Consider the following 25,919-nt stretch of genomic DNA (forward strand, 5'->3'; position numbering starts at 1 on the left):
AGTAAGCATATTAATGCTTTCTTGATACTAAGTAAAATAACTTATCTGCAGCCAGCCACCTTATTTATTTATTTATTTTGTCTAGTTCTCTATTTTAAATAGTTTTTTCATGCTGAAGAAAAAGTAGACAATATTCACTGCGCTCACTTCAGCTAACAAGCCAGTCAATTTACTGTAGACTATCAGGGTGGTCAGGCATATCTTTCCCTTGGTGAATCCATCCTGACTACTCCCAAGCACCTTCAAGTGCCAGGATTTGCTGCTTTATCACTTTTCAAGGTTTCAAGGTGAGGCTGACAGGCTTGGAGTTCCCCAAGTCTTCTTTCTTGACCTTCTTGGAAACAGGAGTGGAATTTGTTTTCCTCCAGGCTTCAGGCACCTCTCCCAGTGCCCTGGATGCTTACAGGTAAGCAAGAGTGGCCTCTCAAGGACATCAGCCAGCTTCCTCAGCACTTGTGGGCACATCCCATCAGGGCCTGTGGACTTAATACATCCAGTTTGCTTAAGTATTCCCTGGCCTGGTGGAAGAGGGTGAGGATACAGAGCACTCAAGCACTGGACATAGGTAGGATCATGGGCCCTGATGGGATGTACCCACAAACGCTGAGGGGCTGGCTGATGTCTTTGAGAGGCCACGCTCAATGATCTTTGAACTAACTATTTAATCTATTCACACCGTTAACATTTTCTGGAAAAGAGATACCATACTATATACTACACTATAGAGTAATATTCATTTTAATTCCAGGAGAAATGGTTGTAATCACATCACTATGAATCAACATGTGTTAAGGGATTTGAGCAGCGCTATGCCTGGCCCTGTAGATATATTTATAAACACATACGTATGTATTTATTTAGGTGTAGGTATTTAAGCTGAAAATTTCAGGTTGCAGTCCCTACACTGGCACATTCAGAACAGTGTGTTCCCACTCAGCATATGTGAACACCTGCTATACCTTTAAACACTCTACTTAATTAGTTTCACACCTTGTTCTTCGATTTTTCTCCATAGAAAGTCACTACGAAGTACTTACCATTATTTTCTCCCTTACCTTTTTTGATAGCAATGAGAGGCGGAGAGAGATCGGTGCCAGCTTTGGAAGAAAGTTGCGTTCCTTCGAGTTGCTCCAACTCCTGCTGTGAGGAGCGATCAGGAGAGGACCCAGGCTGGGCTCTCCCCCCTAGCTCAGTCTCCTCTCCCCCAGCCTCCTCCATCTCCACCACCACCCCAAAATCGACTTAAATCGACACAAAATGACCGCGCAAGGTGATGTTGCACCAACCAACCACCCCCGCGGGCAGTACTGTTAGCCCTGTTTAAGCATCGGTGACAGATTAGCCCGGAAAACAAAGCAAAGCAAAGCAAAGCAAAACAAAGTAAAACAAAGCAAAACAAGAAATAAAAAGAAGGCGGCCGAGGACCGCTCTTGATCCCCAGAGGGATTTCAAGCCGGCGCTGCGGGCGGGTGCCATGGCAACCCCTACACAAACCCAGCAGAGGAGGCTCCTCGCTCGTCCCCGTCTCCCCCTGCAGCCGCCGGCGAGCTGCTCGTTTCTTAACCCATTTCTCTACAGTTTACAGAAAAATGCTCCTTAGTTTTACTACAGAAACCACGGAGAGCACCAGGCAAGGAGCACGGCGCTGGAGGAAGGTGGGGGAAGAAGGTGGTGTTAGCGATGAAAAGCGACTGTGGGCTTTCCCAAACAGTGTTTTTATTTATTTATTTGTTTATTTATTTATGTGCTTAGTGTTCGTGACTGACTTCGGTGACACCTGACGACTTTTTTTACACACAGCAGCCTCAAACCCGAGCCGCTGCGCCACACGGGGCCGCGCATGCGCGCCTCCCGCCCCCGGCGACAGGTGGCGGCGGCGCAGCGCGCACGCGCCTCGCTCCCCACCGCCTCCCCCCCTCCCCCGCCACGCCTGCGCGGCCGGCGTCGCGCATGCGCGCTGCGCGCCTGTCAGCGCGGCCCCAGGGGCGGGGGCGGGCTGCGGAGGGGGGCGCCTGGCGGAGGCCGGTAACGGCTGCGGGGGGACGGTTGGGGGGGGTTGAGGGGAGCTGAGGGGTGTTTGGGGTCTGCTTGGGGTCTGTGCGTGAGGGGTGCTTGGGGAGTGCTTGGAGGGTCCTTGGGGGGTGTTTAGGGGGCATTTGGGGTCTGTAGGGTGCTTGGGGTGTGCGTTTAGGGGGGGCTCGGAGGAGTGTTTGGGGGGTTTTGGGGTGGGCTTGGGGGGATTTAGGGGTGTGTGGAGGGTGGTTGGGGTCTGTACACAGGGGGTGATTGGAGGGGTGTTTGGGGTGTGCTTGGGTATTTGGGGGAGTGTGTTTTGGGGGGTGTGCTTGGAGTCTGTGCGTGGGGGGTGCTTAGGGAGGGTGTTTGGGGGGTGGTTGGGTGCTCTGTGGAATGGTTGGGGGTGTTTTGGGGTGGGTTTGGGGGGACTTAGGGGGACTTAGGGGGTGTTTGGAGGTTGCTTGAGGTCTGTGCCTAGGGGGTGCTTGGGAGTGTTTAGGGGTTGATTGAGGGGTGCTTAGAGGAGTGCTTGGGGGGTATTTAGGGGGAGAAGGTTGGGGCAGTGTGTGTGGGGGGCTTGGTGTGTCCTTTTGGGGTGTTTTTGGGGGTCTGCTTGGGGTTTGTGCATGGGGGATGCTTGAGGGGGTGTTTAGGGTGGTGAATTTGGGGGTTTGTGCATGGGGGACTTGGGGGATGCTTCAGGTCTGTGCATAGGGGGTGCTTGGGGGAAGGGGTGTTTAGGGATTGCTCAGGTGCTTGGAGGAATGTTTGGGGGCATTAGGGGGGTGTTTGGAGGTTGTTTGAGGTCTGGGCATGGGGGGTGCTTGGAGGGGTGTTTACGAGTTGATTATGAGGCTCTTGGATGAGTATGTAGAGTGTGCTTGGGGTGTATATATGGGGGGCTTGGGGTGTGCCTGCTGCTGAAGCCTGTCCGAGACAGCGCTGGGCTTTCTTTTGCTTGCTCGCTGCAGTGTTTCGCTGTGAAAGCACGCCTGGTTTGGGGTAACCGCCCCTGTGCAAAGCTGGCGTGGTTCCTCGAAATCTGCCCTTCCTGTGGGCACGGTTGGTGGCTGGGCAGCAGCCTGTCCGCCTCAGCAAGTTACTACAAAATCTTGTGGGAGCTTTTGGGGTGCTGTAATTTTCTGTATGAGGTTTGCTTGGTGTGCCTGGGCAGTGGCTGCATGTGTTAAGCCTGTCATTACTCTGTTCAGTGTATCTAGAGTCGTTAATAATGTAATTCACCATGAAGCTGTCTCCTGCAGTGTCATTTTCTGTAGTAACTTTTTTAGTAAAGTTTAAAAAAAAATATGTAGCAACATCTTTTAGAATAACTGTCTTTTTAATTATTGATAAAGTCACGATAGCATGGAAATTAAAGGAATTAATAATCCATTAAATGAATAATGTGGAAAGAATAATGAAAGAATAATCTCTGTGGTCACAACTCCAGAACCTGGAAGTGTTCTGTTTGATTCCAAGACTCCAGACGTAACATCTTCCTTCCCATTTGGAAGGAGTTGGGAATTCCAGACACATTCCTTGGAGTTCTGTGGATGCCTCTGTGGAGTTCTTGCATCTTTGCTGATTTGGCATCCTTTTTGCCTTGCATTAGCATCTTGAGTTAAAAGGTCTGGTTTAATAGCCAGCAAATTTCACCTTTTCAGCTTAAAAGCTGATGGTGATTTGCATGCATGTCTTGACTTCACTAGAAATTCTACTGCAGGCACATGTGAAATACTCAAGTAATTTTTCCCTGTACCTCAGATGGACAGGTACTGTGAGAAGAACTGAAAATAGTAGAAAACAGAGTAGTGGGGGAGAAATCTTCCATCAGAAGTCTAAATGAAAATGTTTCATAATCAAGTCTTCGGGTTTAGAGCCTCCACAGCTAGATTTCTCTCCTCAGTTGGTACCGACTCTGAGCTATTGCAGGGGGACTATAGTTTTCTAAGCTCCCCCAGAACTAGAACTCAGTGGAGTTAGGATTTTTGCTTGGACCTGTCACAAGGTTGCTTTATGCACGTCTTGTTCCCCTTTTAGTAGGCACACCTACTCTAGGTTAGATAGGATCTCTTTTATAAATGGAAATTTGCTGGTTTGTTTTTTTTTCTCTTTTTCAATACATGCCTACATAGAGCAAGGTACATGCAAAAACACTAAACAGAACACTTCAGGTAGTGAAACAGAGTTAAGTGACTTCAAATGTGATCCTTGTGTAATTCCAAATATTACTGTTTATGATGCTTTCTAATCACGCTTCTGTCAAGTTGCACTATTTTTATAGCTGAAGTTTTTTCTCTGGTTAAGTTTGAAATGATGCAGAGCCATCCAATGAAAGCGTACGTTCTAAAAATGCTACTTCTCTTTCCAGTGCTGTTAAATTATGAAGGCATTTTGAGGTCCTAATCAGCAATGGAGGAAACGGATAGGGAAGCAGTTGCGACAGCTGTTCAGAGGGTAGCAGGAATGCTTCAGCGTCCTGATCAGCTGGACAAAGTGGAGCAGTATCGCAGGAGGGAAGCTCGTAAGAAGGCTTCAGTAGAAGCTCGGCTCAAGGTATGAAGTTTGATAAATCTCAGGGTCCGCAGTGCAGAAAGTGTTCCTTTTTTTTTTCCCTTTACATCTTCATCCAGATAGTTTTAAATCATGGACTTCAATTTTTACTCTGTGTGCAAAACGAAACAAAATCTTTGCGTCCTAAAACTGCTTGCATTAGCAAGCATTTCAAATGTTCTTATGACCTATAACTTGTACAGGTTGTCCACATCCAAGTCACCTTCTGCTGTAGCCTGTCAGCCAATAAACCTTTGTTGTAATGATTGAATATTGAACTTGTAATAAAACCTGAAGATTGCTTCTGAAACAAGATCAGTGCTGAAAATATGTTTAGTCTCTGACTTTTATATGGGTTTGTGGCAGATAGCTAAATCTTGTAGATAGTGTGTGGTGATGTGAATGAAGGAGAAAAGGCAGAGTCCTTTCTGAAGGTCAGGGGGGAAAAATCAGAACTTCTTGAATGTTTCTGCCTACAGCGCAGTCCTGAAAATAGCCTGTGTTCCTTCTTGGCATAATAACAATAACTACATTTGCAGTAAAGAAAGAACAAACATGAAGTTCAATATAAGCAGTTAAATTCAGGGTGCCAGCAGGCTTTCTAGATGAAAAACAGGTTAGAAAATAATTCTAATTTATTCACCTAAGGATTAAATAATAATAATAAAAAAAACTCTTTGAAAGGAGCATGAGAGGCATTGAAGGCTTTCAGACTCTTCAAGCAAAGAGTGTATTCCAGTGAACGAGGGAGGGGGCAGGTAGACATCTTAAGACTTTGGTTTAAGTGAAAGTTTCTTGGTTCATTGCATGTTAATGGGTCATCTTGTCGCAGGGTCCAGTTCCACAAGAGACTTCACTTCACACATGTACATGTGAGCACATGTGTGCTCAGCGGTCATTTTTGACCACTGTATTCAATGACTGGAGTAGAGCCAAAGAAAAGGTGCTTTGGGAATATTTTTATTTTTTACCAGGTCAAACTGGCTGGTATAGGTTGCATCTAGTGTTATATTTCAACATTAGTTAGTGTATCTTAAAACTACTTTGTATCCCTCTTTGTGCAAGTCTACAGGATGTAGAAGAGAAACTGTTGTCTTTCACAAGAAAAAACCAGCAAATTACAAGTGAATTTTTATTTGGTTTTATTATAGAAATATTCCTGATGACTTGGATTTTTCAGATTTAAGGCAGGAGGCGTATAGTGGAGTCCATTAATAGTGGATCAATGGTTCAGTTACTGTGGTCTATTTATAACACATAAGCACAGTCATCCCAGTAGATGACTGAGTATAACTTTGAGTTCTGTAAATGCCTCCATCCACTTTGTAGTCAGAAAGTTTCCTTGTAACTTTCCTTATATTGATTTAACTTCAGTCATCTACAGATGGTCAAAAATGCCCATTCCAAGTCTATGGAGGAAGCACTTCTCAAACAGGTGATGGCTGTGATGCAATGGATAGTAAAGCAGTTTTTCCCCACCAGAATTACTGTAATGGATGGAAATAAGGGGAGGGTGCAAAAAAGTACTCTCATTCTGCATTAAATTTTGTGTATGTGTACTGTGGAAGATGAAGAGACACGGTCATCAGGATCTGGAGTGTCTGGAGGAATTGCTGGCTTTTCAGGTTGAATCACTGTCGAAAAATCTAAGCTGCTTCATTTATGTGAATGAACACCTGGTACATCTTTTAGTGTGAACGTGGTGGTTCCTTCTGACTAGATACGCTTTCACCGTTGTTTTCTTCTTCTTGATCATGAATAGCAATGACCAAGTTGATCCATATGGAAGAGTAGAAAGCCAGGGTAATAGCTGTCCCTCGCTTCTAGAGGTGAAGCAGCTGAGGTCTGGAATGGTGTTCAGCACAAAAAGACAGCATCTCCTCCAGTTGATTATTCTACTCCTGTCTCTCCCAGTTATTTACTTGTATGCATTTTTAGATCCCCTTTCTGTGTTTTTTTTCTGGCTTTAAAATTTGTACGACTCGTCTGCTTTGTGTGTGAGGCTGATGTTGGTTAGTGAAGCAGTATTTTGAAATACTGATAGCAGAACTCTGACATGAGGGATGGCTGAGGACCAGATCGCACTGAGGGCTGGTCCTTCTGTGCTTTGCAGTCCAGATGTAAGCAAAGAGCTGCCTGGCCTCTATTTCAGACCGTGAGAGGTTAGGAGTGTTGACAGACAACTTTGTTTTCACACTTGTTCAGTAAATGGGAGAGCTTAAGTTTTGGGGAGGTTAAGTATTTCTCACCCTGAAGAAATAGTGGATATGTGTGCTAGGAGAGTTCTCAAGTCATGAGTTTTCCCAAGTATAAACATGCTTTTTGGTTCCTAGCTGCTGTGCAATTATGAATTTGAACCACAGACCTCCAAGGAGACCAGGCAGCCAGGGCATCAGTTCTGTAAAAAAGTGCTCAGTCCAGTAGAAGGTGAATGTGCGTTCTAGGAGGTAAAGTCTATATCCCTCACTCCCCATCATCCCCAACTGATTATTAAGAGACAAACGGGACACCTGGGTGGATGTCTGTTGTTAGAGATTACTTTGGCTGCTAGAGTTAGCGTCCAAGATCAGTGATGATTTCTGTTTAACATAATCAACTTTCTGCAAAAGTTAAATAGTTAAGAATTTGAACACTTGGAAGATTTGCCTCAGAATAAATTGAAAAGTTGAGTCAGAAGTACTGAATGTTTAATGGTCATGTATTTTTTAAGATATGGACGGCCTCAGGAGATTGTGTCGTTGTCCCTTGTCTGAATACCAAATTGTATTTCAGTAAACTAATTATCTCGGTTACTGTAGGGGAAATAATTGTTAATGCAGCAGTTCTCTAGACAGATAAAATAAAGATGCCTCACCACGTCTAAATTGTTCTAAGTTTGACAGAAAATACATTTTTATCAGTAAAATCTGCATGTTATATTTTGAAATTGTGGCTTAAGAATCACTGCATTTTTCTGGTTCTTTCTGAGTACATTTAAAACACAATAAATGTTGCTCATAGTTACCAGGATTTCCTCTTTGGCTTCTACTATCAGACAAAAAATCCCATGACTGCTCAGGCTTTTTGACCTTAGAAGTATGGCAAAAAAAATCTCCAGAGCTTAGCTAAACTGCCCCTGCCTTGCTTCTTTTACAAAGTTTCTTCAGGTTCTTGAGATCAGTAACTGAGCGTTCACCAACGTCTGCCTTTTGGCTTGTCTTTGAAGTCTGTTATTTCCAGTTTCATTTTCTATTTGCCTAATCTCATTTTAGTTGCATGTTTTTGAAAATAAGTTGTGATCTGATTTCTTTTGCACAGATATGCTTTATAATGCACCTTCGGTAACATGTCAGCACTGCGAAATGACATTCCGGACTAACAGCCCGTTTGAAGAGTCATTGTTTCAGGTGCTACCTGTCACAAGAGATACCTGTGTCAAAAAGCTCACTTTATGCCATAGTAATCAAGCAGTTGGCTTGTCGGTCTGTTTGTTTTACATAGACAAAGCTTAATTCAGCTTGGTAGGGATTTGGGGGTTTTTGTTTGTTTTGGCTGAATTATTTCTAATTTTTCTGTGGTTCTGTCACCACAGGCAGGAAGGGTTTTTTGGACACTTTTTTAGTGAAGAATAATTTTTTTTAGAACCTTTTCAGTTGTAGGTCAGAAATCATAATTGCTTTAATAAAATGCTTTGTGAATCTGTGCGTGCAAAACATCCTGGGGAAAACTCTGCATCAGCTTTCTTCTGATATCCCCCTTTGAAATGAACTCATAAGGGAAACACAAAGAAATCTCATTCTCCCTTACCATGTTTCTGATTTAAGATAGGTCATCATCTTTGTAAGTCTGTCTTCCTAAATTCATAAGCTCCTGTAGCAGTTTTGTAGGTAAAGCAGTTGTATCTAGCTCCTTCAAAAAAAATTTTTTTTTAAAAAAAAGCATGTGTTCAATCTTTCACACAAACATTACATGTTTCTAGTAAGCTGTAATGTTACCTTTTAAGTTTGTTTTTTTTTTCCTCCAGGAAATGTTAGGTACTGATATCTAGGTAAAAATTTTGAGAAATGTTGAAAATACAGAACCTATAATATGTAATAATTAATGTAAGAGTTCTTTTTTGTCTTTTGTTTACATTTAAGGCAGCAATCCAGTCGCAGTTAGATGGAGTCCGAACAGGTTTAAGTCAACTGCACAATGCACTGAATGACGTAAAGGACATTCAACAGTCTTTGATAGATGTCAATAAAGACTGGAGACAGAGCATCAACACCATCGAAAACCTCAAGGATGTTAAAGATGCTGTAGTGCAACATAGCCAACTGGCAGCTGCTGTAGAGAATCTCAAAAACATCTTTTCAGGTAATCTAATGTTCTTTATATAATCTATCACATGATGAAAGCATTTCAAAGTGGTACTAAGAGCTGTAGGGTCAGCAAATAATGTGGGAAACTTTAAACCTCATTGGGAATGAAGAATTAAGGGAGCATCACCTAGATATGTTCAGAAAAGTTACTTCTAACCATTTAATATATCAAGTCTAAATTGCTCTGTAAGAACTTCCAGTCTGGCCTCTCGTCATCAAACAGAAGTCACAAAGAAGATTCTTGCTAACAATCAGTAGCAGAAATAACATCTTTACTGTAAAAGACTGAACTATGTAAGTGGCATGTACAGAAAGAAAATTCAGAAAGAAGTGAAATGTTGCCAGTGTGCTGGGTACCCACAGCAAGACTGTTAAGTAAAAATAGTCCCAAATGATTTTAGGAAGTGAATAATTTTGCAAGCAACTGCAGAATGTCAAGCTGCAAGATCTTCAGCCAGAAGATTCCCTAGCAGTCTTGCTTACACGACAGTTAAAGAACCTCAAGGATTCTCCAGTAATGTTACAAGCCTACGTATGAGCTACCTTAAGTTCAGTTTCAACTGTGCACAGACCTTGCTTCAGAATGAGGCAGTACAATCACAGAAGCTGTATCATATGTAGAGAAACTCCGTGTGGAGAGCACATTCATGGCAACACTGCACAACTAGCAGAGTTTGCAAAATTGAATAAGGTTAACATGATATAATGGATACTACAAAGATAAATAAAAAAGTGGGATTAGCTCTTTCATTCCATTCAGGCTTTTTGGTGCACGTGCTATTCCATCATGAGTTGGGGTGAATTCCTTGCCAGAGCTTTTCTGCTTGCAAGTCATTTTAAGAATTTTACCACTGTAATGGGGGGGAGGGGGAAGTAAATCAATTATACCGCTTTCATTTTATAGAATTTTTTTTTCTATCCCTTTTGCCCTGATAGCAATTTTTCAAAATGCACCTGTAAAGAACTGTTGTTTTCCACTTGTACCAGGATGGTTTGTTTAATCTCTGTACAAAGCTCGTCTAACTGCTACACTACAAAACTGGGATACAGGATGTAACTGAAAGAAAAAGAGTTCTGTTTCTACTTACATGTAACATCTAGCAGAGAACAAAGTTTTGTACGCTCCAATACTAATTCTTGAAGGCAGTATTGTTTTATTTTACACTGGTGAGTGTAACTGAGACAACAAGCCTTTTCTTTTCTGGTATCCTGAGAGGCTTTGAGTGTGAATTGTTTCCCTTGAGATTGTTACACAGTATAGTTGCTGATAACTTTGCCCTGAGTAAAACAGATTTTATTATAAATTATTTTTCACCATAATTAATGATTGCTTGTAACTGTTTTAGTGAACCTTTTTTTTTGATTATCAATTTTTTAGCACTAACCAGTTATACTCTTGTTGTTATACTCTTTTTATCTTCTTCTTTTGCTTCAGTTCCAGAGATAGTGAGGGAGACCCAAGATCTGATTGAGCGAGGGGAACTTCTGCAAGCGCATCGGAAACTGATGGATTTGGAGTGTTCTCGTGATAACCTGATGTACGAGCAGTATCGCATGGACAGCAAAAACACGCATGACATGAACCTCATCCACACGTACTTTGGGGATATGCAGAAACTTTCCGAGGAGTTGGCCAAGCAGCTTTGGATGGTGGTTCAGAGGTCTCTCGTCACAGTCCGTCGAGATCCAACCTTGCTGGTCTCTGTTGTTAGGATAATTGAAAGGGAGGAGAAAATTGACAGGCGTATGCTAGACCGGAAAAAACAAACTGGGTTTATACCTCCTGGCAGACCAAAGAAGTGGAAAGAAAAAATGTTCAACATTTTGGAAAGAACTGTGAGCACGCGAATTGAAGGCACGCAGGCAGATACTAGAGAATCTGACAAAATGTGGCTCGTGCGCCATCTGGAAATCATACGTAAATACGTCCTTGATGACCTGCTAGTGGCTAAAACCCTACTGGATCAATGTTTTCCCCCACATTATGACATTTTCAAAAGATTGCTAAACATGTACCATCAGGCTTTGTCTACCCGCATGCAAGAGCTTGCTGCAGAGGATCTGGAGGCAAATGAGATTGTTAGCCTTCTGACTTGGGTTTTAAATACTTACAAAAGGTAAGGTCCCATTTATCTTAACCTGTTAGCAAAAGTTGAGAGTGAGCATACACAATACAGGCTGCATACTCATAATTGTGTGTCCATTAATGGAATAAAAAATTAAGAAGGGAAGAAGATAAAACCATTTAGGGAAAAAAAAAAAAAAAAAAAAAAAAAACAGAAGAGAAATAATAGTAAGTAAATTAATATGTTGATATTTATTGATGCCTTTTGCTTTCTGGAAATTGCTCCTTCAAACTTTATTTGGATTTTCTAATACGTGGTCTTGAGTTCCTTCGTTAGCTTGAGGTTTTAATGCAATTACAGACCTACTTGAAGCTAGTGACAGCCTAAAAAAGTGTGTGCACCAATTTGTTGAGGTATTGGGAAGAACAGAGGAGGCTAGGAGCTCATGAAGGTGAAGCAAAGCATTTGTTGCTGGCCACAGCCCCAGTGAAGTGGTGTGGTTATTAACTTTCTATTGTTCTCCTTTGCAGAGGTTGGGACTGTTTAAGTGTTGCTTCATGACTGTTAAATGGAAAGAATGTAGTAACTTCCTCTGGGTTTTACCTGGGAACCATGAGCCAGTCTGTTTACTTAAAAGAGTTTCTGCCCCTAGGTTGTCTCTGGTGATACTGTTCCACTCTTGTTTTGAGTGGTGTGATTTGTTGGGGTAACTTAAGCACTCGGTTCCTTTTATCCTTTTCCAGGTAGAAAGAGCTCAAATGGCAACTGTTTAATTTTTGCTGACACAAAGTTACTAGGCAACTAGGGCAACTGATTTATTTGGGAAAAAGTAATGCTAGCTTTTCTGTGCTTCTTAACTGTAATCCTGCCCTGAATAGTTGGCGTTGACCCAGAGGCTGCAGCATGTGTGTTGTTGCTGTCTTCAGTTGTTCCATCTCCCTATTTCAACAGATGGAACAAGATAAAGGAGCTAAGTCCTTTGGTCAGAGGAGTAACTCAAAAATGAATGAAAAATCAGATATATTGGACTTCCTCCCCCTATGGGGGCATGGTCTGGGCAGAAATCCTGCTCCCAGGTTCTTCATTTATGGCCTGGGCTGACTGGTTTTGGTCTTAAAGTTACCCTTCTGCCCTTTCCCCAGAAAGTTGGGCAAATAACTTCGAATTGTCTAACTTAATAGCAATAACTCCTGTGTTCTTCAGTAGGAAGGACAAAGAGGTGTAGTTATTTACCAAGCAAATAAATCTAAAAGGGAACATTCCTGCAAAAGCAAGTGATGTGGCTCATAGCTCCTGATGGCAGAATCTGGGAAAGGAAGTGAAATAGAGGAGTAGGTATGGTACAAGGTATCTGAGGATGCCTTCTTGCCTAATACATGTGATGGAAATTAGAGCAGATGCCTCAGGAAAAAAATCAAGGGTTTGAGTTTTGCTCTTTTCTAATAGAAAAGCCCAAGAGGAGAGGGCAGCACAGTAATTGTGTTCCTTTAGAGTACAAGGGATTATTCTCAAGATGGTAACAATTAGCTCTCTTGTATATCTGTAGTGGGTGGTGGAATCAGCTCAGGCCTGTGAGTGGGAAAGCTGAAGTACTCAAGCAGGACAGTTGCAGAGCTTACCACGTCTCAGTTACTGGACATCTCTTAACAGTGCATTAAACAATTCTCTCTAAGGATATGATTATAATAAACTGTGTAGGAGAATGGTCCATATGACTTCATGAAAACTTTGTAACTCCTGTTTAACCTTCTTTCTCCCTGCGTGACAAATAGAAAATCCCTGTTCCATTCCTTGTCATCTTCTGTGGAACGTTGTATGGGGGGAGAATAGTTTTTGTTGTTCCAAATCTTTCTCTATTTTTAGTAGATGTAGTTGAACACTAAAGGGGACATACAAACCTGTATGTTACAACCGCATCTCAAAGCCAGCTGAGAAAATATTGACCAATAAAAGAGAAGCATTCAGGGTTTCTTCCATGTAATGAATTCACAAGAAAACTATTCATAAACTTCTGTTTACAATTTTTGTAAGGCAGGGATTTAAATAATCATGCTCTACTTTACCAGAGCATGTCTCAGAAGCTGTTTTTAGAACCATATTCTGTTCATAGCTAAGAAATAGGTGATCCTCCACGTGGAATAATAACCACTAATATTTGAGTGGGATGCAGTTTTATTGTGTTAGATGCTTTTGTCTCATGTTTAAGTCAGTGAAAGCCTTGGAAAAAATACTCCAGTTACTAAATCTACACAGGGCTGGCGTCAGGACTCTATTCTGTGTTTTGGGAAAAATCTACGTTGTGTAAGATCCTGATGCCTGTATTCATAACGTGTTTGTTATTAGATGCTAATCAAGCTCTCTCTTCCTGTGGCCTTGTGAAGTAGGGATGATGATAGCACAAATGAGGTTGGAAAGACTTTCTCAGATTGCATAATGCCATAACCAGCTTCTCACTTTTCCCCCAAATGACCCAGGAGCAGGTTCCGCTATTAGTTGTGGTCCCTCTGTGAAGAGCAGCAGAACAGAGTTGAGGTTTCTGAGCAGCTTGAGCCTCTTTAATTCCTTCAGTCTCTCTTCCAACAGCATCAGGGTGATACTAAAAACATAAAGTGTGCAGTTGCACGAGCTTCTATGGTTTCAAAGGCAAGGGTATTTTTTTGTTTTGTTTTTAGTGGTTAGCTGTAGTAGGATTTTAGGGCTTCAATGTTCTTCACGATGTGGAAGCACCACTGTGCTGACTCACTGCATATCCCCAGAGAACAATTTGAATTTGCCAACGAAACACTTCAGAGGGGAAAAAACTTTTTTTTTTTTTTTTTTTAATCACTGTTCTTTATAGTTGCTACTACAAATGTAAACTTTCTGGCTTCCTTCTGAAAAGCACACCAGAAGTGGAATGTGAGAAAGCATTACTACTGAATAGATTTACACCAGTTGTTGATAGAACTCTGACTGTGGTTTTGCTTTGTTTTTTGTTTTTTTGAGCTCGAAAGATTGAGGGTTCTTGCTGTTTTATGCTTTGGCATAACTTTGATTTTAGTTATGCAAGCAACTCATTATACAATCTTAAAATGTCCAGATGAAAACTATCACTGTGTGTTATTTTTATATAATCCTTGTTGAAATACTTCTGAGGGTTGCTCCAGTCTCTCTCTAATCCTATAAAATCAAGAATTCTCCTTTGCAAGTACAGCTAATAGTTCTGTTACAATACTGTGCCAATGATGTGCACTTTTTATTTACTGTGTAAGGTTTCCTCCTCTTATGTTAGGTATATCCTCTACTGATGCAAGAAGCATTGGTAGATTTTATTTGAATTCATTTTAGTTTTGATACGGATGTAAGTAGCACAACAGAAAGTCTTTTGACTTGAAGAAACTTTGCTCGGTTTTTCATACTTCGAACTGATCTTTCCCATTCCAAAATAGAGAATGTATAAGTTGTCTGTCATCACCTCTGAAAATTCAGATATTCACTATTAGGAACCCGCAGATTGAACAAGCTGGCTTTTACTCAGTGTGAAGCAATCAATTCTACATAAAAGTAAGTTAAAAATACATGAAAGGGTTAAATATTTAAAATTTCTGTAATTTTTTTTTTTTTTACTTCATATATGCTGGGCAAAAGCTTTTTTTTTTATATCCTATTTTTTTTCTTTTATGTAGTTTTATTTACATTCCTTGTAAATATACTTACTGGCATTATTAAGAAATGTATAGATATTGAAAAATTGTCCCTTACAGTGATCATACCAAAAAAGCTGTATAGTTTTTAATTTCATCTCACTTTTTTTTTTTTTACTGATCTGCAATGTTGTGGTGTTCTTGTGTTTTGTTTTTAATCTCAGTACAGAGATGATGGGAAATTCAGAACTATCTCCTGAAGTGGACGTAAATTCTTTGAATCTTTTGATTTCACAAGATGTGGTAGATCAGCTTCTCAGCAAGTACATGTCAACACTTACTGTAAGTAATAATAATTCAAAGGTACCTTCATATGGATGGACAGCTGTGCAAGTGCCTCTGTGCTTAATGAGCTCTTCTTGCATTAGAGAAAACTAGTGTGGCAAATGTGAACTTGGTATCGTTCCTTTTATAAATCTTCATGTGCGATGTACTGGTTTGTTTATAATGATGTTTTGTTATGATTTTTATGGATGTAGATCATGACATTTCAAAGTATAATTATGCTTCACAGATCATATTAGCCATATTTAACATGTTAGCGTTAGGTCAGAGGTTGGACTCAATGATCTTGAGGTCTCTTCCAACCTAGACAATTCTGTGATTCTGTGATATTTTATTAGAAAGAAAGAAATTCAAGTGTTTATACACAGACATGAATTCACAGTGCTAGAAGTTAAGCTATTACTAGATGTAGAATGCTGCTTGGTCCCTGTAGTAGCTATGCCAACATTTGACAGTGATGTGATCTTTCCAACATGGTCAAGATTTTCATGGGGTGTGTTTGCCAGCCTTTTTCCTTTCATGCCTGTCAACAGCACAAGCATAGTTGCCTTCTGTGGATGCCACTTAAAGTGCATCTTAAACATCCAGGCTCAGCATCTTGCTCGAGACAGGTGACGCTGCACGTTGCTTGACAAACAAGTCACTGGAAATTGGTCAGCTACATGGCAAAGGGATTGGTACGTGACTGTCAGGCTTTTAGATGTATATTTCTTTAATGATTTAGTGCTGATTGCCTCTGAGACTGGATGTTGGGGTAGGTGGAACTTTGGACTGGCTTGTATTCTTGTATTGTTCAATGGAATCCCTCCTAAGCCTCCGAGCTCTGCCAAGAGGAGGGAGGTTTGCAGCTACTCGAATGTGTTAGCTACTAAAACACTTGTAGCAACAGCAAACATGTGGACTTGATACCCATCACATCTTGTTACCTGCTACCGTGCTGCTCTGTCGCTATGGCTGCTGTTCCAAATACTGAAATGTTTTGTCTTTATTGTTGTGTGAGATTAAAGAATCTTTGCTCTTTCTTGGTTGCTTTGTTTAATGTAGTCTAACATCATCGGCTGGCTACGGAAAGCACTGGAGACAGACAAAAAAGACTGGGTAAAAGAAACTGAACCAGAAGCAGATCAAGATGGGTACTATCAGACTACGCTCCCAGCTATTGTTTTTCAGGTATAAGAGAACGTGGTTATTCTAGGAAAAAAAACTGCAGAAGTAGAACATGGATTTGGGGTGGAGGCAGGGAGCAGAAAGCCAAACTGTTTGGAATGCCATTGTTTTTAAGCCTATTGAAGTGCAGGCTTTTTTCCTGTAGAGTTGTTAGGTGGAGGGCTTTTTCTTTTGAAGTGTTTGTCTTTTTCATTTAAATACTTAGAGGCGTAGTTCTTTTTATTAATCTAAATTAGGAACCTATTTTGCCCAGCCTATTTAGCTAATACTTGTATTTGGTTAACTGTTTCTATTTAGCTCCCTTTGTGCAAATTTGTAATAGAAATCTACCGTATGAAATATTTTTAAGTTATTGGAATATCACTTGTTAATATGGCATTGAGGCGGCTAAGCATGTGTTTGTTCCTATAAATTATTAGTTGTACAAACACCTTAATACTGAAAAGATAAGTTCTGTTAAAGATTAAAAATGCTGCTGTTTAAACACTACTTCAGTTAACATTAATGCCTGTCCAAATTGTTGGTGGTCTTCAAAACAGAAAAGTTAACATTAGATCTAAAGACCTTAAAAACTCACACAAAACAGAACTGCACCACTCTGGTGGGAATGTTTTTAAACTGATCATTATCAACCAAAAAAAATCAGTTGTTTATGCTAGTTTCCTGGTTTCTGTTTACAAATATGACATTAGTCACCTTCAGTGAAATAAAGATGAGCTCTTGCATTTGTTTCCCAAGAAATATACTTCCTGGTTCTAGACCTGGAATTTTGCCACGTTCTTTCACATTTATATTAGCACCAATGTTGACATCAGGTAATCTTTTTCAGAAACTGTGTGATGTCAAAGAAAACTTGTGGCTGATCAGCTGTGATGTTACATACCAAGGTCAAGGGTGCAATGTTGAGATTTATGTAATTGTGAATCTTCCAAATGTATCTCAAAGCCAGGCTGGATGGGGCATTGAGCAACCTGGTCTTGTGGGATGTGTATATAGGGGAAAATAATGGAGCTGTAGTTACAAGGTTATTTATTACTAGCTGCAGAAGCTGACCCAAGAACTCAGATCCAGTAAAAACCAAATTCCTACTGAACTAGAAATATCAAGCACATCCTTTTTTTCTTTTCTGAATAAAGAACACCTCTGTTTTCAGTATCAGAACAAAGCTGTAGCATACGCTAATGTTTGTCAAGATTTTATTAATTTCACTGATGGAGAGAGATTGTTTTAGTCAGCAGCAGTAATTGCCTGGGCTTGGTGTTTTTTTTTCTATTATTTAAAAAAGCGTATGTAGAGTTGGTGATAGTGACTGTTTTTATTTACCACTGAGATAGACTTGTGTTGACAACTAAACTTTTTTTCTTTTTATGTAGATGTTTGAGCAGAATCTTCAGGTAGCTGCACAAATAAGCGAAGATTTGAAAACAAAGGTACTCCTTCTATGTCTTCAACAAATGAATTCATTTCTAACCAGGTAAAATTGTTTTTAAAATAGAATCACTTTATTCTGCTTCTTTGCTCTTTGCTTTTCCTGTGGATGTTTCTTCATCTCTTTCTCTTGACATGCCAGCCAAGCTTTTCTTTCTTTTGCTTTCTTTTTCTTTTAGTTTTGCATTCTTCCTTCTTTCCTCAAAGAACTTATTTTGTGCTGGTGACTGAAACTTTCAGTTCCTCTTTGCAAATGGCTCTCATTTTTGAAGTCACTTCCTCTTCTTATATTTCAAATTGGTAATCGTTTCTTGTAAGGAAGAGAGAGAAAGTCCCTCCTTGGTTGTATTCCACCCAGAACAGGGACACCAAACATCATGTGAGCAACAAGCCATTTGTTATAGAATCACAGACTGGTTTGGGTTGGAAGGGACCTTAAAGGTCCACCCAGCTCCAACCCCCTGCCATGGGCAGGGACACCTCCCACCAGACCAGGCTGCCCAAAGCCTCTTCCAGCCTGGCCTTGAGTGTGACCATGCAGCCAATTCATTACCCACTGAGTGGTCCATCTGTCAAATCTCACCAGTTTAGAGATGAGGATATCCTGAAGGACAGTGTCAAATGCTTTGCACAAGTCCATGTAGATGATGTCAGTTGCTCTTCCCGTCCTCCCCTACCCACCGAAGCTGTAACCCCGTCATAGAAGGCCACAAGATTTGTCAGGCCTGATCCGCCCTTAGTGAAGGTATGTTGGCTGTCACCAATCACCCCTTTATAAAATACTTCTGAATACCCGTCACGCCCTTACGGTCCTACAATGTGTACTTAATTGTTAAAGATTTCTGTGTGGTTTATGACATTCCTTGTGTATGTTGCAGGTACAAAGATGAAGCACAGTTATATAAAGAAGAACATCTTAAAAATCGTCAGTACCCACAATGCTATGTTCAATACATGATTGCAGTCATCAACAACTGTCAAACTTTTAAGTAAGTCTGCATTTTCTTGCTGGATTGTGGAAAAATAAATATAGTACTACGTGTCCCCAGGACTTTCTCTTAGTTTGTATACAAAAAGGGTTTTGGTTAAGATAGTTCAGCTGACTAAACAAAAACAATAGGTTTAAATATGTTTTAGGAAGCGCAGGTGGTGTTGCATGGTTTTGTTGGCAAGGTAAACTGTTATCCCTCACCTATGAAAATCCACTTAGCTCTCAGAATTTCAGAAATTTGCTTCAATTTGTCTGGGACCTGCCATCTTATCTTACAGTTATGCTCTTACAGTTCACCTTCAAGCAGTGTGATCAAGGTGGACTTAAATGGAGGAGACTAAGGGTATAGTTTGCTTTATTCAGAATATTAGAACAGGAGAAGGAAATCCTCATTGCTCATGTTTCAAAACAAGAGAAATCTTTAATAGGTTTCAGATTTTAGCAATCCAAACTCACATTGATCTTTCTCTGCTGCCGTTCTGAAGTCTACCATCAGCAGTAGGGCTTTTTCACCAACATACAACAAGTTCAGTGTGATCACTGGAAAATCATACCGAAGCTGGCTAAGGTTTCCAAAGCAAGCAGCAAACATTACTGTCCCTTGCAAAAATAAGACTAGTGTGTCTATTTCTGTGCATGTACTCAGAAAATTTAGTAGCAATGCAATTGTGCATCTTCTTCAGTGGATGATGAAAGGCCTTGTTATTTGTCACAGAGAATCTATTATCAGTCTGAAAAGGAAATACTTGAAAGTTGAACTGGAGGACACATTGTCAAGCAGTCATGCAAGCATGGATGCGATTTTAGACATCATTGCCAAAGAAGGATGCTCTAGCCTGCTAGATGAAGTCTTCATGGATTTAGAGGTTGGAACTTTTTTCCTCAAAAATAAATCAACAACAAAACAAAAAAAGCAGCAAAAACAACAGAGAGTGTTACTTTATAGGGAAAATAATTCAGGAATGAACTAGCTTTGAAGCCTCTTGATTGCTAAACATATTTTATGTGGTTGGTGTGCTAGCAGAATGCCAAGGAACTTTGGTAATTCTTCATTTTTTGGCTTGAGTATAGAAGACTGAAAGGAGTTTTAGTTACATTTCATAAGATGATTTCAGACAGGTGTTTAGTAATAGTGAATATTTTTTTAGTAGGTTTTACTTAGAGTTATATTTGCATAGCCATGTTTTAATAACTATTTGAGAAACTTCTGATAAATTATCTTTGTATGAGTTTAATAAGGAAAAAAAATAACATTGTTTAATTGACTGTAAAGGTTGGTGATTTCTGACTGGTACATTTTCCTGTTTAGGAATTCTGCCTTCTTATACAGAATGAGGGAAAAAAAAAGGCGGGGGGGAAGTAACTTTTTATAGTTAAAAAGAAGAAATTGGGAGTATGGGGAGGAACCTTTATTTCATTTTTAACTATGTAAATTGATTATGAGGAGACACTCTATTCCAATGACCATTCTTTGAAATTATTTAACCTCAGTCTTCATGTCACTATTAGCATTTATACAGTGCTTTAAAACAAAGATTTTTCCACTGGGGATAACAAAGCAAGTATGTAGATGCTGAGAATACTGGAGTTACATTTGTGCGGTTCTGGGAAAGGCTTAAGGCGTGTAGGCCACCAGGTTTGGTATAAACACAAGAAGTTTGTGACACCATCAGAGAGGAACAACTGACTTCCCAGTAGTAGTTCAAGAGAACAAGCACAAAATTTCACTATTGCAGCAGTTTAAGGGTGCCTTATTTAAAATCAGAATTGTCAGCTCTTAAGCCAGTTTTGTTCTTGCATCTTATTTTATTCAGCATAGAAGTTTAAATAGAAAACATCCTAAAGGATTTTGGAAAACTCATATGAAACATGCTGAGGTTAGCTCACTTGCTTTGAGGTAGCACACTCTATGGCAGCCATCATTCTGACAACCTTATCACATCATTTTTCTGCTATTTATTCCTGCTGAAGGAATAATAATTCAAAGATACATAACACTTAAAATTGTCTGCTACGTTTTTTAAAATTGCATGGATGTGATTAAAAATGTCAAGGATCTGTGCTCATCAATTACAATTGTTATTTTCTCAGACCCATCTCAATGAGCTGATGACAAAGAAGTGGTTGATGGGGTCTAATGCTGTGGGGACTATTTGTGTCACTGTAGAGGATTATTTCAATGACTTTGCAAAAATAAAAAAGCCTTATAAAAAGGTAGGTGCAAAATATTCCATGGTACTTTGGTAGTATACTATGAATGCCCTGTTGGTTTTTAATTTATGAACACTGTATGGGATATAGAACTGGAACACAAATTGGAATTATGAATTGATTCATCACTGGGAAAAAAAAATGTTCATTATCGTATTACAGAAGTCTGAATCTAGCATTGCTCATCTATTTCATTCAGTCATATAATATTTTCAGAGAGAGATCAGAGTTACAGGATTTAATCCAGAAAACTCATTGCCGTATTACTAGATAGTATTCTTACCAGCTTGTATTTTTCGAGCTCATGTCAGATGTCTGTAGACAGAAAAAATTAACTGTTCAGAAACTAGCACTGCTGGCCTGTAATTATTTTTTATAACTGCACAGTCTGTAATTTCTAGTTTTAATATGTGCAATAAGGCAGAGCTATATTGGCAACATAAATTTTAACAAATGTATAACATGTTTAAAATGCTGTTACTGCAGCATAATGTCCTGGATTAGTTTTTTTTTTTTTTTTTTTTTTTTTTAACTTTTTTTCCTGTGGTTTGTCAAGGGATCTGTGGATTTTTCTACTATCCTTTAGTCTTTTAGTGATATTCTACTTAGTTATCTCCTTTATTAAGTAAACTTGTGTACAGTTAATATAGCATGTCTTAAATGATTCCCAAAGATGTAGGAAATATTTGAAGTCAGCAAGATCAGGATTTATATTAAGTCTTTGAAGAAACTCTTAGGAGTGCTTTTAAGATACAGTCTCAACATGGATCCATAAAACAGTTTTCTTTCCCCAGACCGTTTTGTTGCTGTGAGGTAACAGAGCTTGACATGGGTTTCTTCAGTTATTAATACCAGTCTCAGAGATCACGTGTGTTTCATCATGTAGCACTTATTGCCACCTTATGAGAAGATAATGACAAATGTCTTTTAGCATTTATCACACCTGTTCTTCCATTGTATCTCAGCACAAAAAAGTTTCCCACACAAGACACCATATATTCTAGCACTGGATGGGGCATGCTTGTGTTCCCCCAGCACTGGGTAGCCTTTTCTTCTGGTTTTAAAGTATTATTGGTTAATCATGTTCCAAAGATACAATTTTTAAAAGCCATACAAACAGAGCACCTGAGGAGAGTATAGCCCAGTGGGTAACATGGCCTTTTGTAACAGAGAAGATCGGGATTTTACGTTCATTCTGCTTTGTTGTTCTCATCATGTGAGAAGAGAATGCCCTATCACACTTCCTGAGTGTTCTTTTTTTTGTGTATGTATGTAGAGTTGTTCCACACTTTTTCAGTGGAATAGCAGTCTCCTACAGTATGTTCGGTGGTGTTAATTTTCCTCTGTATAATTGGCATAAATTCCTCAAATACAAGAGAATTCCGCCCTGTACAAGCAGTAAACTCGAGTAAGGTACACCTTTATGGTATTTTCGCATGGTTTCAAGAGTAGGACTTGAAATCACTTTTTCTATGTCCTAGGTGAGGCCGTGGCTTCCAATACAAAGTAGTCTGTTGTTGCTTTTTGTTTTTTCCTCTCTGAAACTTTTCTCCAAAATGTTGACTACGACTGAAAGCAGATACTGATTTAATCTAAAGCGCGTTATATGCTACTAAAAATAAGGTTTAAAAGTTTGTGGCTACCTGCTACTGGGCTTCTTAATCATAAGTAACTTTTCCCACTATGATCACTTTAAAAAAAAAAAAAAAAAAGTGGGATTTAAGCACTCAAATTACAGTTAATGAGAAGCCAATAGTGTTTTGGCTTTTTTTTTTTTTTTTGGTTTAGTTCCAAACCTCGGCATCAGCCTTACACCAGTACCAGATGCTTCTCTTAGTCACCAGTATAGCTATTTGCTATAAAAAGACACACTGAGAACAGCAAAGCAATTAAAGGAAGATCTGAGAAAGTGATTGGTATGGCCTGCGGATTCTGAGTCCACCCTCTTCTGACTTCCTACCAAACCTGACCCCAGAGCACAAGTAGTGTAGGTCAGATACACTGTGCTTTATGCAGGGTATTGGAGTTGTCTGGCAAAAGCCTCTGTAGTGGCGGTTCATTCCTTATCAGAAAGCTATGCTGTAAGGCCAAGCACAGATCTGTTTTATGACTGGTCATCCAGTCATTTCACATTTGTTCCTCTATCTTTAGATATGCCCACGCTCCTCTAAAATAATTCAGATACTTTGGTTTTATTTTTTTTCTTTCTGTTAATTGGCACATCCTTTTCAATAAAAGAAGTACAGATTTTCACTTGTTAGCATCATGAAAATCTAAAGACATTCGAAGTGTATAGTATAACCAAAAACTGTATACAGGTGATAAAGTACAAGTAAGTGTTTCAGAGCCTAATCATTGCTTAAAAAAAAAAAAAAGGTACATTTGCAGGTATCACTTGCATAAACCACCACCTTTTTCTTTCAGACAATGACTGTTGAGGCCCATCGAAGAGTGGTTGTGGAATACATCAGAGCAATCATGTTAAAACGTATATCTTTCAAGAATGCAGAAGAGAGAAAGGAGGGTGCAGAAAAAATGATCAAAGAAGCAGAACAGTTCAGATTTCTGTTTAAGAAGCTTGCAGCTGTAAGTATGTGCTTTGAGTAATGCTGTTAACCTGATGATTTAAAGCACAGCCATTTAGTGCTTGGGGAAAACAGCTAAAGTTAGATCTCCATGTGTCTAACGTTGGTGACTAGTGAATACCAAGAGTGCCAGCTGAGGGCGTGGACAGAGTTTCTGAACAAACAGGACTGCTGCTAAAGTTCCTGAGCACTGGTTTCAGCTTCGGTGTGTTTAAACAGCTCTTGGCAGATGCAATAGCTGAATGGCCTCACAGAGGCGGGTACCCTGAGTTCTGAGTAAGTGAAAGAATGAAGCAGTTGTCTGGTAAGAAAATAGAATTGAACCTTGTTTTTCCTGTCTGGAGGAAAGGCAGATAATACATCAAAGAGATAATTATTAATTAACTAAGCAGCATGCAGTGTGTTTTGTTTAGAATCAGCAAGACAAGTATGTTGACCCCATCTAAAGGGCAAGAGAAATAGGAAAAGGAAAAAAGGGGATTGAGAAACAACTTAAAAGATATGCCTAAAATTAATACTGAATCTTAACTGCAGAAGGAGTTGGAATCTGGAGGAAATCTTAGAGCCAACAGATGATAAAAATGTAGGAAGAGTGCACAGAAGGATAAAGCCTAAAAAACTAGGGGGCTTTTTCTTTTTTTTTTTTTAACTGATGTTTTAGGGGTAGATCTCTGGACAAGGAAGAACAGTGAAATAGAAGAGGCTAAATGTGATGATTTGTAAATAGTTTGATTTCTTAACGCCTGCCTTCAGAAATCTGCCTTAATGCCAGCTGTTTAGAGAAATGAACATCATTGACAGACAAAATAATAATGATTGTTTATAGCTATTGGGGGGTTGCTTTTGTTTTAGTTATTTTGTTGTTTGTTGCTTTTCGTCTTGTAGGGATCTGGAGAGGACACTGAAGGACTTTGTGATATCATTGAAGCTATTGCAGAGGTTATCAAACTAACTGATCCTTCACTGCTCTATTTGGAAGTCTCAACTTTAGTCAGTAAATACCCAGATATCAGGTACTTCTCTTTGCCTTCAAAATCAAAAATAGATGGATAATATCATAGCTTCTTTGTAGCCTTGGAATAAGTTGAAAAAAATGTATAATATGTGTTATTCATATATTAGAATATAGCTAATTTTAAAAATCAACGCTAATAGAGAACATACATGTCTTGGACTAGGAGGTATGTGTATTTAAGTATTCATTGAGACAGCAAAGGAATAGTGAGAATACTTCCATTCTGTGTTTTGTGAGGATAGAATGCATCTTAGAGCCCTAAGAGTAGCCAAAATATTGCTTTATTAAGCTGGAAAAGCCAGTTGTTGGTGACTAAAGATCTGATCAAGTATTAGAAGTCTTCACTGAAACTGTGAACTGTGATATTTGTGACAAAATCTTACTTCTGCAAAAACTAATGCCAGCTTTTATCTTTTTTTCTTTGTCAGGGATGACCATATTGCAGCCTTGCTGACAGTGAGGGGAGATGCCAGCCGAGACATGAAGCAGACTATCATTGAGACTTTGGATCAAGGTCCAAGCCAACCCAATCCGAACTATGTGCCAATTTTTAAAGAAATTACAGTTCCTACTCTCACTGTGCCAAAACTTCTGAAGTAATTGACAACTCTGTTTAGGTGTCATTGCAGGTCTTGGATCAACGGGTGTGAAATATTTGAGGGCAAATTTGGTAGTGCTTTTTCGAGTACAGTTCAATCCACGCTGATACTTGCTGGGGATCTTTCTTTCTAAAGACTTGGATGTGGGGAGGTCTTCTCTCAGAAATCTGATTATAAAAGTTATAGAATGCAGTTTCTATTGACCAGAGGGTTCTTCACTGACTCATTTGTTTCAGCTGTTTTTGTTGTCAGCAAGTACACTTTTCTTGTGGAGTATGTTTGCAATGCCATATAAAGATAGTGCCTTAGTGCTGGAGAGCCCAACACACCTTGCTTACAGCACCTAAGCTCACTCTTGGAACTATCTTTATATGGCACTGCATTGGGTGTATATTAACTTCCTCAATTTCCTTTCACGTTATACTTTGTGTATGTACTTACTTTGGTGTAAAATAGTTTATTGCAGAAAGCTTAATTATGGAATCAGCTCCCTGACAAAAGGACTGAAGAGTTTGCTTATAGGGTGAATAAATAAATAGCTACACAGGCCACTTGAGGTACAAAAACTTTTTGTCGTGGATTCACTAAAAATAGCACATAAAATTTCAATATTTCAATAAAATGTTGAACCGTTGCTCTGTGTTCGTTACGGCTGTGCAGAGTCAGGGTTTGGGGTTTGTTTTGTTTGAGGGGTGAATAAAGGTGGCAGTGGCTGTTTTTTTTGGCATGAGGACACGCTGGGCTTTGTCCCCGCAGCACGGCGGGGTTAAGGGGTCCCGTTATCTCCCAGCGTTTGCTGCCCGGGCTCTGAACGGGGCCGGGCCCCCCGTGTGGGGCGGGCGATGGCGGCCGCGGCGCCCTCAGGGCGCTGCCCCCTCAGGGGGGCCCCGCCCCGCCCCCTTCCCGCCCCCTGGCGGCGGCGGCGGCGTCGCTCTGGCAACGGGCGGGCGCCGCGCGCCTGCTCCCGCCCTGCCGCG

General features: G+C 40.0%; 1 protein-coding gene across 1 annotated transcript; it reads left to right on the forward strand.

Annotated features, from left to right (window-relative positions):
* Positions 1 to 1,945: 1,945 nt before the first annotated feature.
* Positions 1,946 to 25,576, forward strand: EXOC3 (exocyst complex component 3). Its single transcript, XM_084508639.1, has 13 exons — positions 1,946 to 2,025; positions 4,388 to 4,572; positions 8,688 to 8,907; positions 10,348 to 11,029; positions 14,826 to 14,943; positions 15,991 to 16,116; positions 17,487 to 17,587; positions 18,420 to 18,530; positions 19,248 to 19,398; positions 20,624 to 20,746; positions 23,168 to 23,329; positions 24,214 to 24,341; positions 24,772 to 25,576. The coding sequence occupies exons 2-13, from the start codon at positions 4,429 to 4,431 to the stop codon at positions 24,941 to 24,943; spliced, it is 2,238 nt and encodes a 745-aa protein (XP_084364765.1). The 5' UTR covers positions 1,946 to 2,025; positions 4,388 to 4,428; the 3' UTR covers positions 24,944 to 25,576.
* The last annotated feature ends 343 nt before the right edge of the window (positions 25,577 to 25,919 follow it).

The sequence above is a fragment of the Aythya ferina genome (assembly GCF_964211825.1).
Source record: "Aythya ferina genome assembly, chromosome: 2".
Lineage (NCBI taxonomy): Eukaryota > Metazoa > Chordata > Aves > Anseriformes > Anatidae > Aythya > Aythya ferina.

What these genes read in the sequence shown, in the direction of transcription:
- EXOC3 (XM_084508639.1), top strand. Translation starts at nt 4,429, where the DNA reads ATGGAGGAAACGGATAGGGAAGCAGTTGCGACAGCTGTTCAGAGGGTA. An exon ending in TCCCAGCTATTGTTTTTCAG is followed by an intron (nt 16,117 to 17,486) that starts GTATAAGAGAAC and finishes CTTTTTATGTAG; the next exon opens with ATGTTTGAGCAGAATCTTCA. An exon ending in AACAACTGTCAAACTTTTAA is followed by an intron (nt 18,531 to 19,247) that starts GTAAGTCTGCAT and finishes TATTTGTCACAG; the next exon opens with AGAATCTATTATCAGTCTGA.